The sequence below is a fragment of the Panicum hallii genome, chromosome 2, assembly GCF_002211085.1.
Source record: "Panicum hallii strain FIL2 chromosome 2, PHallii_v3.1, whole genome shotgun sequence".
NCBI lineage: Eukaryota > Viridiplantae > Streptophyta > Magnoliopsida > Poales > Poaceae > Panicum > Panicum hallii.
This window is the reverse complement of record NC_038043.1, coordinates 51,410,229-51,424,205: the sequence shown is the minus strand read 5'-3', so window position 1 is coordinate 51,424,205 and position 13,977 is coordinate 51,410,229. Positions and strand designations below refer to the sequence as shown.

Below are 13,977 nucleotides of genomic sequence, written 5' to 3'. Positions count from 1 at the left end.
CCTCTTTGTCATGCCATGGACCTCAATAACTAAAAGGGTTAGATCACAGTACTAAAAATGTTAAGTTTAAACGTGTTCGATATTTAAAATAATCACAAAACAGAAATGGCTGATTTTCTTTGAAGAAGTAAACATTCATCCAACTTTTCCTCTTCATCTCCATGCTGTTCTTATTGCCGTTGATCTCATATCTAGCCGCAACATAGGTGGTCAATTTACAGGCGATGCCTGCACGCGGTTTTCCGACTATGTGGTCTGGTCTGATCCAGTCAATCCCTGCATCTGACCTGCTTTTGGACCATGACGACGGCTGCTCCCTGGAGAAAAAGCGCCTAACAATTATCCAACGACCACAGGCCCCGTTCAATTTTGTAGAGCCACATGTTTCAACGAGCTTATTGCCTGCACGCCGAACAAATACCTCACCTAATCCCTTAAAAATTCATCGCCCATACAATCGTAGGCGCCACCCTCTTGGCATGAGCGCGACAACAATGCCGGAGCTGCAGACTGTTTCACCTCTTCCAGGCAACTCACCAGCCGAGACCGGCACAAGATGGCGTGCTCTGACCAGGTACTGATCAGAGCCTAGTAGCTTGGAGCAGGCCAACGGATCAGGCAATGATCACCTTATATAAACCTCACATTTTCGATGCGATTCTTGCATAATCATATCCCAGCTGCAACTGCAATTACGTCTTGGGGATCAGATCAGATGTCGTCAACCTCGCAAATGGCGTCGCTCGCCGTGCTCGTCTTCCTGATCTGCGCGACGCTCGCCTCCGGCGCCGCCAGCGTCCTCGTCGGGCTCACGCGCATCCACGCCGACCCCGGCATTCCCGCGTCCCAGCTCGTGCGCGACGCGCTGCGCCGCGACATGCACCGGCACCGGCACCGGTCCGCCGGCCGCGCGCTCGCAGCCGCCGACGGCGCTGCTGCCACCACGGTGTCCGCGCGCACCCGCAAGGACCTGCCCAACGGCGGGGAGTACCTCATGACGCTGGCCATCGGCACGCCGCCGGTGGCGTACCCGGCCATCGCGGACACCGGCAGCGACCTCATCTGGACGCAGTGCGCGCCCTGCGGCGGCCAGTGCTTCAGGCAGCAGGCGCCGCTCTACAACCCGGCGAGCTCCACCACCTTCAGCGTGCTCCCGTGCAACAGCTCGCTGAGCATGTGCGTGGGGGCGCTGGCCGGGGCGGCGGCGCCGCCGGGGTGCGCGTGCATGTACAACCAGACGTACGGCACCGGGTGGACGGCGGGAATCCAGGGCTCCGAGACCTTCACCTTCGGGGCGGCGGCCGCCGACCAGGCCCGCGTCCCAGGGATCGCCTTCGGGTGCAGCAACGCCAGCAGCGACGACTGGAACGGCTCGGCGGGGCTCGTCGGGCTGGGCAGGGGCGCCCTGTCGCTCGTCTCGCAGCTCGGCGCCGGCAGGTTCTCCTACTGCCTCACGCCGTTCCAGGACACCAACAGCACCAGCACGCTCCTCCTCGGCCCGTCGGCGTCGCTCGACGGCACCGGCGTCCGCTCCACGCCGTTCGTCGCCAGCCCGGGCAAGGCGCCCATGAGCACCTACTACTACCTCAACCTGACCGGCATATCCCTCGGCACGACGGCGCTGCCCATCTCTCCCAACGCCTTCTCCCTGAACGCCGACGGCAGCGGCGGGCTCATCATCGACTCCGGCACGACCATCACGTCGCTGGCCAACGCCGCGTATCAGCAGGTCCGCGCCGCCGTGAAGTCCCTGGTGACGCTGCCCGCGATCGACGGCTCGGACTCGACCGGGCTCGACCTGTGCTTCGCGCTGCCTTCCCCGACGTCGGCGCCGCCGACCATGCCGAGCATGACGCTCCACTTCGACGGCGCCGACATGGTGCTCCCGGCGGAGAGCTACATGATCTCGGGCTCCGGCGTGTGGTGCCTAGCGATGCGGAACCAGATGGACGGCGCGATGAGCACGCTCGGCAACTTCCAGCAGCAGAACATGCACATCCTCTACGACGTCCGGAAGGAGACGCTGTCGTTTGCTCCGGCCAAGTGCAGCACGCTCCGACCAGATTTGTTTGCGGCGAACTACGGCGGACCCGTTGGGTCTCAGCCTGAAATCTGACCAGATTTGTACAGATATACTTGTGCATAGGACTCATGATTTTTTACAAGGTAGAATGGTAGATTGTCAACTAAACATTCTAATTCAACTATTGAAAAACTGAAACTTGTTCATAATTTAACTGAATAACACTCCAAATTGAACATGGTTGAACAGTTCCATGAGCGTGAGACAACCAGTTCGACACAAGCAAACACGACATCGACGACTAAATTAAGTAGCACACATATATGTGAAAAGGACACATGACCAAACGATATACTAACCCACAACCTCTATGATATGCAACGTCATTGCCATTACACTGTCATCGAGGTCAACATTGCCGTCACGCATGAGGTCCCGGGCTAAGGATCGGAAAGAGATGTCAATTATTAGACCTTCGTCTCCGACTCCGTCTTCTTTTTCTCTTGGAAGCCGCCGCCCTCTGATGAGTTGGATTTGCATAGTGGTTTCTCATGAGCTTCTGATCGTCCTTCTCCAGTTGTGATAACGTAGAGATCAGCTCCGAGTACGTGCGATAGTTTGCCACCCTAAGCATCCGATGGAGCATAAGCTGACTTGGCGGGAACGTAGACGAAGTCTTCTCGATCATTTCCTCTTCTGTGATTTCTTGGTCACAGAGCTTCAGCTGAGAGACTATGCGCCGTAGGGCCGAATCATACGCAGTCACAGAGCCAAAGTCTGAGAAGTACAAGTGTTCCCACTCAAACTTCGCTCGAGGTAGCTCTGCCGCCTTCATCCCGTCAAAGTGGTCCTTGAGGGATTGCCATAGGACAAGTGGATCCATTTCCAGATTGTACTCGCTTTTGAAATCTTCGTTTAGATGGCGACGCATGTACAGCAGAGCCCGCGCCTTCTGCTGGTCACTGCATTCTGCGCCTGAGACGATTGTGTCACTGAGATTGTTCCGGGCTAAATAAATCTTAACACTACTAGCCCACATCAAATATTTTCTTCGCGCGCCGAGTGGGACGAGCTTTGGAAAGTCTAGTCTCACAAAGTTAGACATATCTTCCTACAGTTCAGAAAGAAAAAGATTAGTCGAAGGGCATTATATCCATGAAAACATATTCATTTGGCCAAAAGACAAATAATTATGAAAACAGAAAATAGAGCACACACAAACTGCTACATCTATATGAACTAGGGCTTGCTGTGATTTTATTTTATTGAATACGAGGAAGAGCCATGCATCAACGAATACCATCCGAAGTTGCTTATACAAATAGTACAACCAAAGAAACAGCAAGGTTAGACGCACTACTACACTACTCGCAAAGGGTTTGCTATGGTTAATCAAAGGATTAAAAACTTTCACATGTTTGTTGATAAGAATGAAATATACTGATATTCTGAAGCAACATGTTCTTTCTAGAGTAGATTCAAACAGATACAGTTAATCCGTGTAGATCTGAATTGAGACAGATTGTCCCAAACCAGGGCGTCAACCTGATAGACAAGTACTGTTAATCTAGTAAGACGATATAACGCAAATCAAACAAAAAAAAGCGTAATGTGTTTCCGAGATTGACAGAGAGCGATCAATCGACGGAGATGCATGAACAGATGAACTCACACGCTCTCGTCGTCGTCGTCGATGGATGCAGCGGCCGAGCGGCGCAGTGTGCCAGTGTCTTGCCGGAGGGAGGAAAAGAGTCCGGCGGAGAGCCGGAGACGACGACACTGATTTCTCTCTGCCGGGTGAACGGTTGCCTGAAGGCAGTGTGGTACTAAATACTAGTGCTGGGGAGCCCTTGATTGGCGGCAGTTGCGGAGAGTGGAAGAGACGCGCCGAATCGATCGTGATGGGCCCAACTTGGTGGGCTTGGAACGTGTGGGGTACATTGAGAGGCCGCGAGGCGGGAGAGTGGGTAATTGGGCTCACGAAGTTTCAGTCTTGGGTTTTGGTTGCGAGCTGGGCCAATTAGTTGGGCTCGGTACGGTACGCCGGTCCACATAACGCCTCCATGAGTTTTATACAACGAAATGTACACTCAACTGAATACTCTAATTCAGTGCTTGAAAATAAAACTTAATCAGACAGAATTTGACTCGATACTGTAAATATTGGATAAAATTCCGTCAAGTACACAAAGGACACGCAATACATGTTGTCCACAAGCGCATAGATCTGAAGAGAACTATGGCCAAATGACATTATCCATGGCCTACGTGCTCAGGCACGGTCGCTAAAAAATTATCCATGGCCTTGGCAAGGGCACAAGTAATGTATTTCACCAGAACTAGCAAACCCGAAGTTGTCCAAACATTATCTAGAATCTCAGAAGACTAAAATGTGACCAAACGATTATTATATATGCATTTAGTTCTAATACAAAAGATCTAGCCCCAACAGACCGTCCAATCCTTTGTTGCTGTCATTGTGGATAGCAAGGAAAGTCCAAGTAACATGATGCCAACTCAACTGAACCTCCGAGTTGGTCGAGCATAGTAATTCTCCAGGACCTTCTGGTGCTGTTTCTCCGCCAGTAGTAACTTCGAAATCAGCTCGGAGTATGTGCCATAATTTTTCTCCATATGGTATATGATCACTTGGAGGGAATGTATATGTATGAGGTCTTCTCTATCATCTCCTGCTCTGGAATTTCTTTATCACAGGCTTTGAACAGGCCGACAATATCTTGCAGAGCTGAATTATACTCGGTCACAGAACTGAAGTCACTGAAGCTCCAGTGATCCCAGTCGTACTTTGCTTGGATCAGGTCTACAGCCTTCAGTTGATCAAAGCGATCCTTCAGTGACTACCATAGAACAAGCGGATCCCGTTCGAAGAGGAACTCATTTCTGGAATCTTCACCTAGATGCTGTCGCATGTAAATCAAGGCGTTTGCCTTTTGCGCACGGCTGCAGTTGGAACCAGAAGTGATCGTTTCAGTGAGTTCATTCTTGGCTAAGTAAGCTTCAATTTTACTAGCCCATGTCAAGCAGTATCTTCGGCCACTACCAAGAGAAAGCTTGGGAAAGTCTTCTTTCACAATGTCACACATAACTTCCTGCGAGTGCTAGTTTATTTAGCCAATGAAAAAAATAATAATGAACATAAAATGAAAAGTAGGGTTTGCCATGATCTATTAAAATCAATAACTTATTCTGCGTAAGCTGACATGCAGCAAACGCAGCAGAGCAAATAATAAGCTATTCATTTACCATAACCAAAAGTACTCCATCTGCTCTATTTATTTGTAAATGATGTTTTGGGAGAAAATTTTGTTCTGAACGAATCAACATATGCCGAAGTTCCATACTAGGCAATATAGATCGAATTAAGCAGGATCATGCCGAACTAAAAGCACCCAGATAACTAAGCTGCAACAAAAACTCAGAGAGAACGTGAGTCAAAATACAAAACAACGTTCACATAAAATTAAAGTAAAATCCACAATCATCATAAAAAAAAGTTCACAAACACTGGTCGCCATCTAAATTGCCGCGTGCTAGAGATAGATCATCAAACGCTCTTACAGGCAAAAAAAAGTTAAAGTTGCACAATAAAATTTGGGGACAAGGAAACGCGTGAAATCATGTTGGAGACAAATGATAAGTCTGAAGAAATCAAAACACTAGCGGTACCATCCAGGAGTAACTGATGGCGTCCCCTAAAAAATATTATTATGTGCTAGTAAACTACCAACTACTCCTGGATGCTCCTGACCCAATTGAATCCTTAATATTTTTTTTGAAACGAAATTGAATCCTTGATCTGAAAAGCAACGGTAGCGATGTATGTCCAGTATGATACTGGCACTACCAATATGTAATTCTCACTAATTAGTTAGGAATTAGGAATCAGGAGTATCTTGCATGGATACTCTGCTTCGGGAGCGAGAAGCTGAGAGATGTTAGTAACCTGGGAACCTGGCGACTGGCGTGCGGCAGGACTTGGGATTCTGGGGACAATGCGAGAGCCGAGACATGCACTGGCGGCCGGCGGCGGGGATGGCCAGGCTGCGGCGGGAGAAAATCAGAAAACCGAGAACTGGCTGATGGAGTGATGGGGATTGGGGAACGGGAAGCCATTAGGACGTGTCGAACCGTCGTGACTGGGGCCAGAGGCTGGGCTATTTCCTACTGGGCTCAGATAATGGGCCTGAACTTCCCAAATACTGGGCTGAGAAGAATGGGCTATTTCCTACTATGGCGTTGTGTCCTTGCCGGTCGCCGCCGCCAGGCGAACATGATGGGCGGGGCGCGCGGTTCGCACGGGAGCTCTCATAGCAGGCTCGCCGGCGCCGCTGCGCCCGTATCACACCACTCAGCTCTGCCAGTGGCGGCGCTGGCTCTGCGATACCACGGAAGTATCCAACTGGCCACACGAGCGCGGACAAAAAAAATCATAAACTTGCAACAACGTTGCACAGACGTGAGACGCACTCCGCCGCCACCAATTCAATCATTCAAATACATATTTGATATTCGAAACGATCACATATCTAGATCCCAGACCAAGTTCGTCAGGAATCGATGATCCATAGAACAGGAATGACCAGACCCATCGTACCGTCTCTAATGGCCTCCAAGCGATGGCTTCTCCTCTGCCTGCTGCTCCCATTGCCGTTCTTCGCCGTTCCCAGCAACACAGGCCGTGGCATCCGCCTCGAGCTGACGCACGTCGACGCCCGCGGATCCCTAGCGGGGGCCGACCGCGTCCGCCGCGCCGCCGAGCGGAGCCACCGCCGGGTGAACGGCCTCCTCGCCGCGGCCACGGCGCCCTCCGCACCGACGCTGCGGAGCGATGACGGTGGCGGTGGTCCTGTCACGGCGGCGGCGGCCGTGCACGCGAGCACGGCGACGTACCTCGTCGACCTCGCCATCGGCACGCCGCCGCTCGCGCTCACGGCCGTGCTCGACACGGGCAGCGACCTCATCTGGACGCAGTGCGACGCGCCGTGCCGAAGGTGCTTCCCGCAGCCCGCGCCGCTGTACGCGCCGGCCAGGTCCGCGACCTACGCCAACCTTTCGTGCGGCTCCAAGCTCTGCGAGGCGCTCCCGAGCCCGAGGTCCTCCCGCTGCTCGGCACCGGAGCCGGGCTGCGCGTACTACTACTCCTACGGCGACGGCAGCTCCACCGACGGCGTCCTCGCCACGGACGCGTTCACGTTCAGCGCGGCAGCCACCGTCCACGGCCTCGCCTTCGGGTGCGGCACCGACAACCTCGGCGGGACGGACAACTCCTCGGGCCTGGTTGGCATGGGGCGTGGCCCGCTGTCGCTGGTGTCCCAGCTCGGCGTCACCAGGTTCTCCTACTGCTTCACGCCCTTCAACGACACGACGACGTCGAGCCCTCTGTTCCTGGGCTCGTCCGCGCGCCTCTCGCCCGCCGCCAAGTCCACGCCGTTCCTGCTGAACCCGGCCGGCCCGCGGCGGAGCTCCTACTACTACCTCTCCCTCGAAGGGATCACCATCGGCGACACGCTGCTGCCGATAGACCCGGCCGTGTTCCAGCTCACCGCATCGGGCCGCGGCGGGATCATCATCGACTCCGGCACGACGTTCACGGCGCTGGAGGAGCGCGCGTTCGTGGTCCTGGCGCGCGCCGTCGCGGCACGCGTGGCGCGGCCGCTCGCCAGCGGCGCGCACCTGGGCCTCAGCCTCTGCTTTGCGGCGCCCGAGGGGCGGGGACCCGATGCCGTGGGCGTGCCGCGCCTGGTGCTCCACTTCGACGGCGGCGATATGGAGCTGCCCCGGGCGAGCGTCGTGGTGGAGGACAAGGTCGCCGGGGTGGCGTGCCTCGGGGTGGTGAGCGCGCGGGGGATGTCGGTGCTCGGCAGCATGCAGCAGCAGAACATGCACTTCCTGTACGACATCGAGAGGGACCTCTTGTCCTTCGAGCCCGCCAAGTGCAGCGACCTCTAGGATTGGGGTCATTCGTGTGTTGATTTTTTGGACACGTTGTGTAAATTATGATGTTTGATAACTTAATATTGTGATGTTTGAGAGGTTGTTTTGAGCTCCATTTCCTGTCTTTACCGTTTCCTTAAACCTCGAGAAACTTTGACCCTCCACAGTATGCTAGTAATGTCCGGAAACAATGGGCTCCACAGTGAGTAAACAGGCATTGAGGCTATCAGAGCTGTATCGTGCAAACGTTTAGACACCGAACTATCACAGCTGTATCGTGCAAAAGTTTAGACACCGAAGCTATATAAATCGGTGGGCCCATAAAAAATAAATTATTGCTACTCTTTGCTCCGTCCAAGGTGAGCAGCTTCTTGCGGAGGATGAGCATATAAGCAATGAAATATTTTTTTTATTAAATGGACACAGAAACTTATTTTTACTCTGCTCCATGTTTTGTAGGCACCACACCAATTTAGCATCGCCACCAACAGATGAAGAGTGTCGGGTCGGGTGACCCATGATCAGGTATAGCTCAAACACTCTATCTTCTCTTTAAGCATCACTCTTTGGACACACACTGTGGAGGACTTTAATAGAATACCACAGCTAAGGAGACTTATACAAAATACACTAAGTAGTATTGTAGAATAAAATTTTTTTGTAACCTAGTCATCTAGGTTCGAGTCTTCTACCCGTGTAGAGTTTGCGTGCGTGTGTTCACATAATGAGTGTGCGTGTATTCATACAATGAGTGTACACTACAAATTTGATGATGCCATTAGCTTTGTGGTCAACGGCATGCGTACCATTAGTTTTGTTGCCAACAGTGTACACATTATACAACATTCCAGTGTTATGCATATACCAATTTTGTAAAATAGCTATTGCTATATATGTATATATCAATTTAGGAAACATAGTTATTGCTTGTAATAAACAAGTTCAACGTAGAAGAATCCTATAGACTCTCTTTGCATCACATAATAATGCAAGTTATAGAAGAACGTACATTTATGTTCTTTTACAACTTGCATTATGTGATGCAAGGACAGTAGAGCCAGTAGTATCCTTCCACTTCGAATTGTACTATGCTTACTATTCTTTGTCTCTTACAGAAATTTTCAAATGAAGAGGTTGAGAACATTTTATCGCATTGGATATTTCATCCTAGCTACATACTTGTAACGCCCTGAAAATCTCGAGCCTAAATTGAGCGATAGGGTGTTCCACTAAGAGCGGACTCGCCGTAATACCCCGACCCCTCTGCCACACGTACGCGCCACAACCCCCGCCTTACGCCACACAACGCCCGGCCTCCCCCACGCGCGACCGCTTCCCACAAATTGCGCCGACGCAAGTCCTTTCTCGCGCGACGCGCGAATCCCGCGCGCGCGTGGCCGACCGGCCGCGGTCGCCGCCGCGACCGGCGCCGACGCGCCCCTCCTTTTTCTCTCCCTCTCTCCTTTCTCTTTCTCTTTTTCTCTCCCTCTATTTCTTTTTCTCTTCCTTTTTTTTTCCCTCTCCTTCTTTTCTTTTTCCCTTCCTTTCTTCTTTTCCCTCCCTCCTTCTTCCCTTCTCCTCTCCCCTGCCCGAGCACTGCTCAGCCGGCGCCGCCCCTGCTCGGCCTCCGCACGCGCGCGCGCCTGTTCCCGGCCAACCACGCCCGCGCCGCGCACACGCGCACGAACACCTCTGCGCGCACGCCCTGGCCCGCGTTCCGCCGCGCCGCACGCACGCCCGGCCCCGCAACGCCGCGTCGCCCGCTGCGCCACGCCACGCCCCCGCGCGCTCTGTGCCGCGCGTGCCGCGCCGCCCGTCGCTGCCCCGCCCCGCCGCGCGCGCCGCCCCACGTGCCCGCGCCTCGACCTCGCCGCACCGCTGCTCGGCGACACGCACGACGCGACACGGCCGCCATTAAAGCTTCCCGAGCCGCCCGCCGGCTCCCCCTCACCGGCCACCGCCCTCCGCTGCCCCGGCCGCCTATAAAAGGGGCCGAGGAGCACCCCCAGCCTCCCACAAACGCCGCCGCGCACCTGGCCCCTCCTCTCCTGGCCTCCACCGCCGCCGCGCCGAGCCGCCGTGAGCCGCCGCTGCCGCCCCCGTGGGCGCGCCCCCTCGCCCCACCCCGGCCCGAGGTGAGGCCGGGGACCAGTTCCCCTCACCCTCCCCTTCCTTTTCCCCCTACCCAGGGCCGCCCGTGGGCCCTGGCCGGCCGGCGCCACCCGCCGCCGGCGCCCCTGCCCCTCCTCTGTTTCAGTCACGGGGAGGAGAGGTGGAAGAAGGGATTTTTGCCCAAACCCCCCCCCTCTTCCACTTTATTGCGTATAGAACTTTTCTTTCCGTCTTAATTACTTCCTTTCGCCAAAAGGACCCTGCCCTTCTCGTTAATTCAAACCAAACCCTCCGTAACATAGACCCAAGACATACTCTACACTCTTTAGCATGCCCCGAGTATTTCTGAGAATTACAAAAAGGTCCCTGCTATTTCCAGATACTTACGGATAAACCCCTAGAGCCCTGTTTAAGCCCTGAAACCACCTTTAGCGCGTCATTTTATGTGCGAAACGACCTCCGGTTGACCCAAAACTTTACCACGCCCTTTCTAGTATAGTTTTAGCCATGCCATTAAGAAATCACCTAGAGATATTGCCCCCAACTCCGTAACCAAATTATTTCCGATTCAAGCCTATCGGTAAAAGCTTTTAGTTCTGTCGCTTGATTGTGTGTCTGTTTGTTTGCGTCGTAGGACACGGAGTGAACGACGAGGTTCCCGACCGCGACCAAGCAACTGAGGACCAGTACTGCGACCCCGAACCCGAAGGACAGTGCTCCGATCAGGACTTCCCGCAAGGGTTTGACGATGGCAAGTTCAATTCCGCCCTTTGATGCATGTTTCTGTCCTAGTTTTTATAAACACAACCCAGTGGCCTGTTTTATAAAATTGCATGGTTTTGCGTGCTGGAAACCTGGTAGGATAGCCACCCTTGTTTGAAATACCCTTGCTTGACCGCCTGAATTATAAAGAAAATGCGTGTGTGTGGGAAGGGATAAAATGTGGTTTTGAAAGGTGAGTCCGACGGGATGGATGGCATTTCTGTGTGATTTGCCGTCGGTGTGCTCGTACCTGTGTGGTTGAGCGTGGAAGGGAGATGTCCGTCCTGTCACCCCTAAGGACCGAGTTGTTGTGACATCTCACCTAGCTTTCTGTCGTGCAAACCACTTGACCGTTGTATGGGCAACGGCTTGGCCTAACCCCACTAGTTAGTCTGATAGCCATCAGGAGAGCTGGGAGCAACGGGTGATCAAGGAGACGGGATAAGCTCTGTGTGACTTATGCCCCGGTTAAACCTCGGTGTTAGGTCGAATGACCCCTTGATGGATCCCGTGGTGGCTAGTCAGGTCTAGCTAAGGTGGGTAAGGGCTTCGATGGGATCTGCACCGGCACTAAGGTGTTCGTGCTGTGGTACCCCGCCTGTGGGTAAAGTTGCACACCTCTGCAGAGTTAGAATCTATTCGAATAGCCGTGCCCACGGTACTGGGCAAGTTACGGTGTGGTCACATAACTAGCGTTTCACTCTGGGAAGGATTGATCTGGTGTGAGTTGTTTGAAAAGTATCCGGCAACAGTGCTGTGTGCTACGGCGGACGGGGAGTCCGGTAGCGGTTTGAAACTTGGATCCGTGAGGATCGACATTGTGCGTTCTTAGACACTTGTTTTGAAAAATGCTTTTAAAACGAACCCCTGCATATAATTGTGTTTCCGCAAAAGAACCGTAACTTTATCCTTGGATTATCCTGTGCATCTAATTCTGTTATACCCCCCCCGTGGGTGTGACTGGACTTGCTGAGTACGTTTGTACTCACCCCGTTTTTACTCTACAGTGGAGGATCCCGACTACATTCCCGAGAACGACGAGTAGGGTTCCGTCCTGCACCCAGTCTTGCCTGTGGGTGAGGTCACCGTTGGAGCTCCGCATGGCGCAAGACTCTGATGATCCCCTGTTCGTAGTTAGTGTAGTAGTATGGGCTTTTGTTGTAATCCTCGCGATAGTGGCGCTTCACTGCCCATTACCGCGAAGAGTTGTACGGTGATGTACCATCTGATGTAATAAAAGTGTTATCAGCCTCCTGGGACTGATAAAGTAACACTTTTAAGTCTTCCCTGATGGGGGGGACGCTTCAGGTGGTATCAGAGCCGTAGGCTGGCCGTAGGACGTGACCCTAGGAGCGAGACCCCTTTTTAAACCCTAGGACTTGTTCTGACTTCGATATTTTTCTGCACGAACACTCACCACTGGTTTTTACCCTGTTCCAGATGGCTGACAACGGATGGGTCAACGGAGTCTGCTACGCAGAGCCTGGCCTTCCTAAGTTATTGTTGCTCAGCCTGGAACGCGTTGGGGTCATGGAACCACCGGAGTATGCCTACCGTGAGTACATCGCCGGAGGCACCCTTCGGTGCGACATAATGGTTTTTGTGGAGAAAAGCACCCGCTACCCGGATGTGGACCCTTGGTTCATCTCCACCACTGGTTTCCGCTTCCCCGACTCCTATCGAAAGGCCGCTCGTAAAGCTTTGCGGCGACTGCGTGTGCTCTACAGGCACCACCTTCAGCGGACTCCTATGGGATTTTTCCCGCCCGCTGAGGGAAGAGGGCGCACTTGGATTGCCCGAATGAGGGGACTTGGACGAGAAGAAGAAGACCTGGAAGACACGGTCTCCCACCTGTCCATCTACCTCACTGGCTTGGATGCACTCTGCCGCGAACAGTCAGCACAACTAAAGAGGCTAATCCAGGGGATTGAAAAGATAACCCAGGAGCTGGAGGAACAACGGACAAGAGCTGCAACCGCCGAGTATTCCTTAGCCGCCCTCCAAGCCCAGATGCAAGAATACGAGACCCGCAACGGAATAGGTGGATGGATAGAAGAAGAAGAAGAAGAACCCATGGAAACCCATTGGGACAAGGGTACTCAGACCGAAAACGAGATGGATCGGTTCATTCCAATAAAGAAGCGCTCTATCAGGCCCGAGGAAGAATCTCCATGATAGGATTAGCACCCCTAGCAAAAACCCTACCCGAATGACCACGTATCCATGAAAGTTGTACCACCCTTGTTGTAATAAGAAATATCATCTACTCCCATTGCACCTATACCAGATTGTTCACCCTGTTTCTGTTTCAGATGGCTGAGGAAGGATGGACCCAGGGCGATTGCCAAGCTGCACCTGGATTCCCCAGCCTCTTGATCAACACCCTGGAGGACCTTGGCGTTACGGAGCGCCCAAGGTACTACAGCCGAGAGTACGAGCACCATGGTACCCTCCGCTGCAGGGTGATCCTGGTCATCGCCAGGAGCAACCGCTACCCCGACATCCAGCCCTGGCGCGCGACCGCCACAGGGTTTAGACACCAAGACACCTACCCCTTGGCCATGAGAAAAGCACTCCGCTACTTGTGCCGGATTTTTGAAGAACACCTCGCCACTACACCAGCGAAGTTCTTCCCGCCGGCCATCAGAACCCCAGTCTGGGAAGCACGCATGAGAAACCTGGAGCGACGTCGCCACGAAGAAGGCCCCCTGTACCAAGTGGCTACTTACCTAGCCGCCCTGGACCAACTCTTTGACGAGCAAGCCAACCTTCTGAGGGAGCAGACTCACCGAGCCGAGCAGGCAGAGCTCGCGGTGAGGATACAGCAGATCCGAGCCGCCCATGCCGAGGCGAGAGCCGCAGCCGCGGTCAGTAGCGAAGCTGTCGCCCAAGAAAGCCTTAGACAGGCCCGAGACCGGCGTATGCAAGATTGGACCCAAAGTGGAACACCAGTCCCGGCGATAGGGGAAGACCACGTGTTACTCGGGACACCCGTCATAGGGTGGGGATCACTCTTCGGGAGCGCACGAGCCCCACCCGAGAACCCTGAAAGCTCGGCTGCCGCCGTCGAGGGAGATGCTGCAGCGCAACCCTTGACCGATGGAAATCCAGAGGACGGCGAGCAA

General features: G+C 53.6%; 2 protein-coding genes across 2 annotated transcripts; both read left to right on the top strand.

Moving 5' to 3' along the window:
• Positions 1 to 7: 7 nt before the first annotated feature.
• LOC112882068 (aspartic proteinase nepenthesin-1-like) lies at positions 8 to 2,237 on the top strand. Its single transcript, XM_025947046.1, has 2 exons — positions 8 to 574; positions 681 to 2,237. The coding sequence occupies exon 2, from the start codon at positions 716 to 718 to the stop codon at positions 2,114 to 2,116; it is 1,401 nt and encodes a 466-aa protein (XP_025802831.1). The 5' UTR covers positions 8 to 574; positions 681 to 715; the 3' UTR covers positions 2,117 to 2,237.
• Positions 2,238 to 6,646: 4,409 nt separating this feature from the next.
• LOC112883477 (aspartic proteinase nepenthesin-1-like) lies at positions 6,647 to 7,993 on the top strand. The gene has a single exon (XM_025948783.1). The coding sequence runs from the start codon at positions 6,647 to 6,649 to the stop codon at positions 7,991 to 7,993; it is 1,347 nt and encodes a 448-aa protein (XP_025804568.1).
• The last annotated feature ends 5,984 nt before the right edge of the window (positions 7,994 to 13,977 follow it).

Bases quoted from the DNA above. Each gene is read 5' to 3' on its own strand.
- LOC112883477 (XM_025948783.1), top strand. From the start codon at position 6,647: ATGGCCTCCAAGCGATGGCTTCTCCTCTGCCTGCTGCTCCCATTGCCG.
- LOC112882068 (XM_025947046.1), top strand. From the start codon at position 716: ATGTCGTCAACCTCGCAAATGGCGTCGCTCGCCGTGCTCGTCTTCCTG.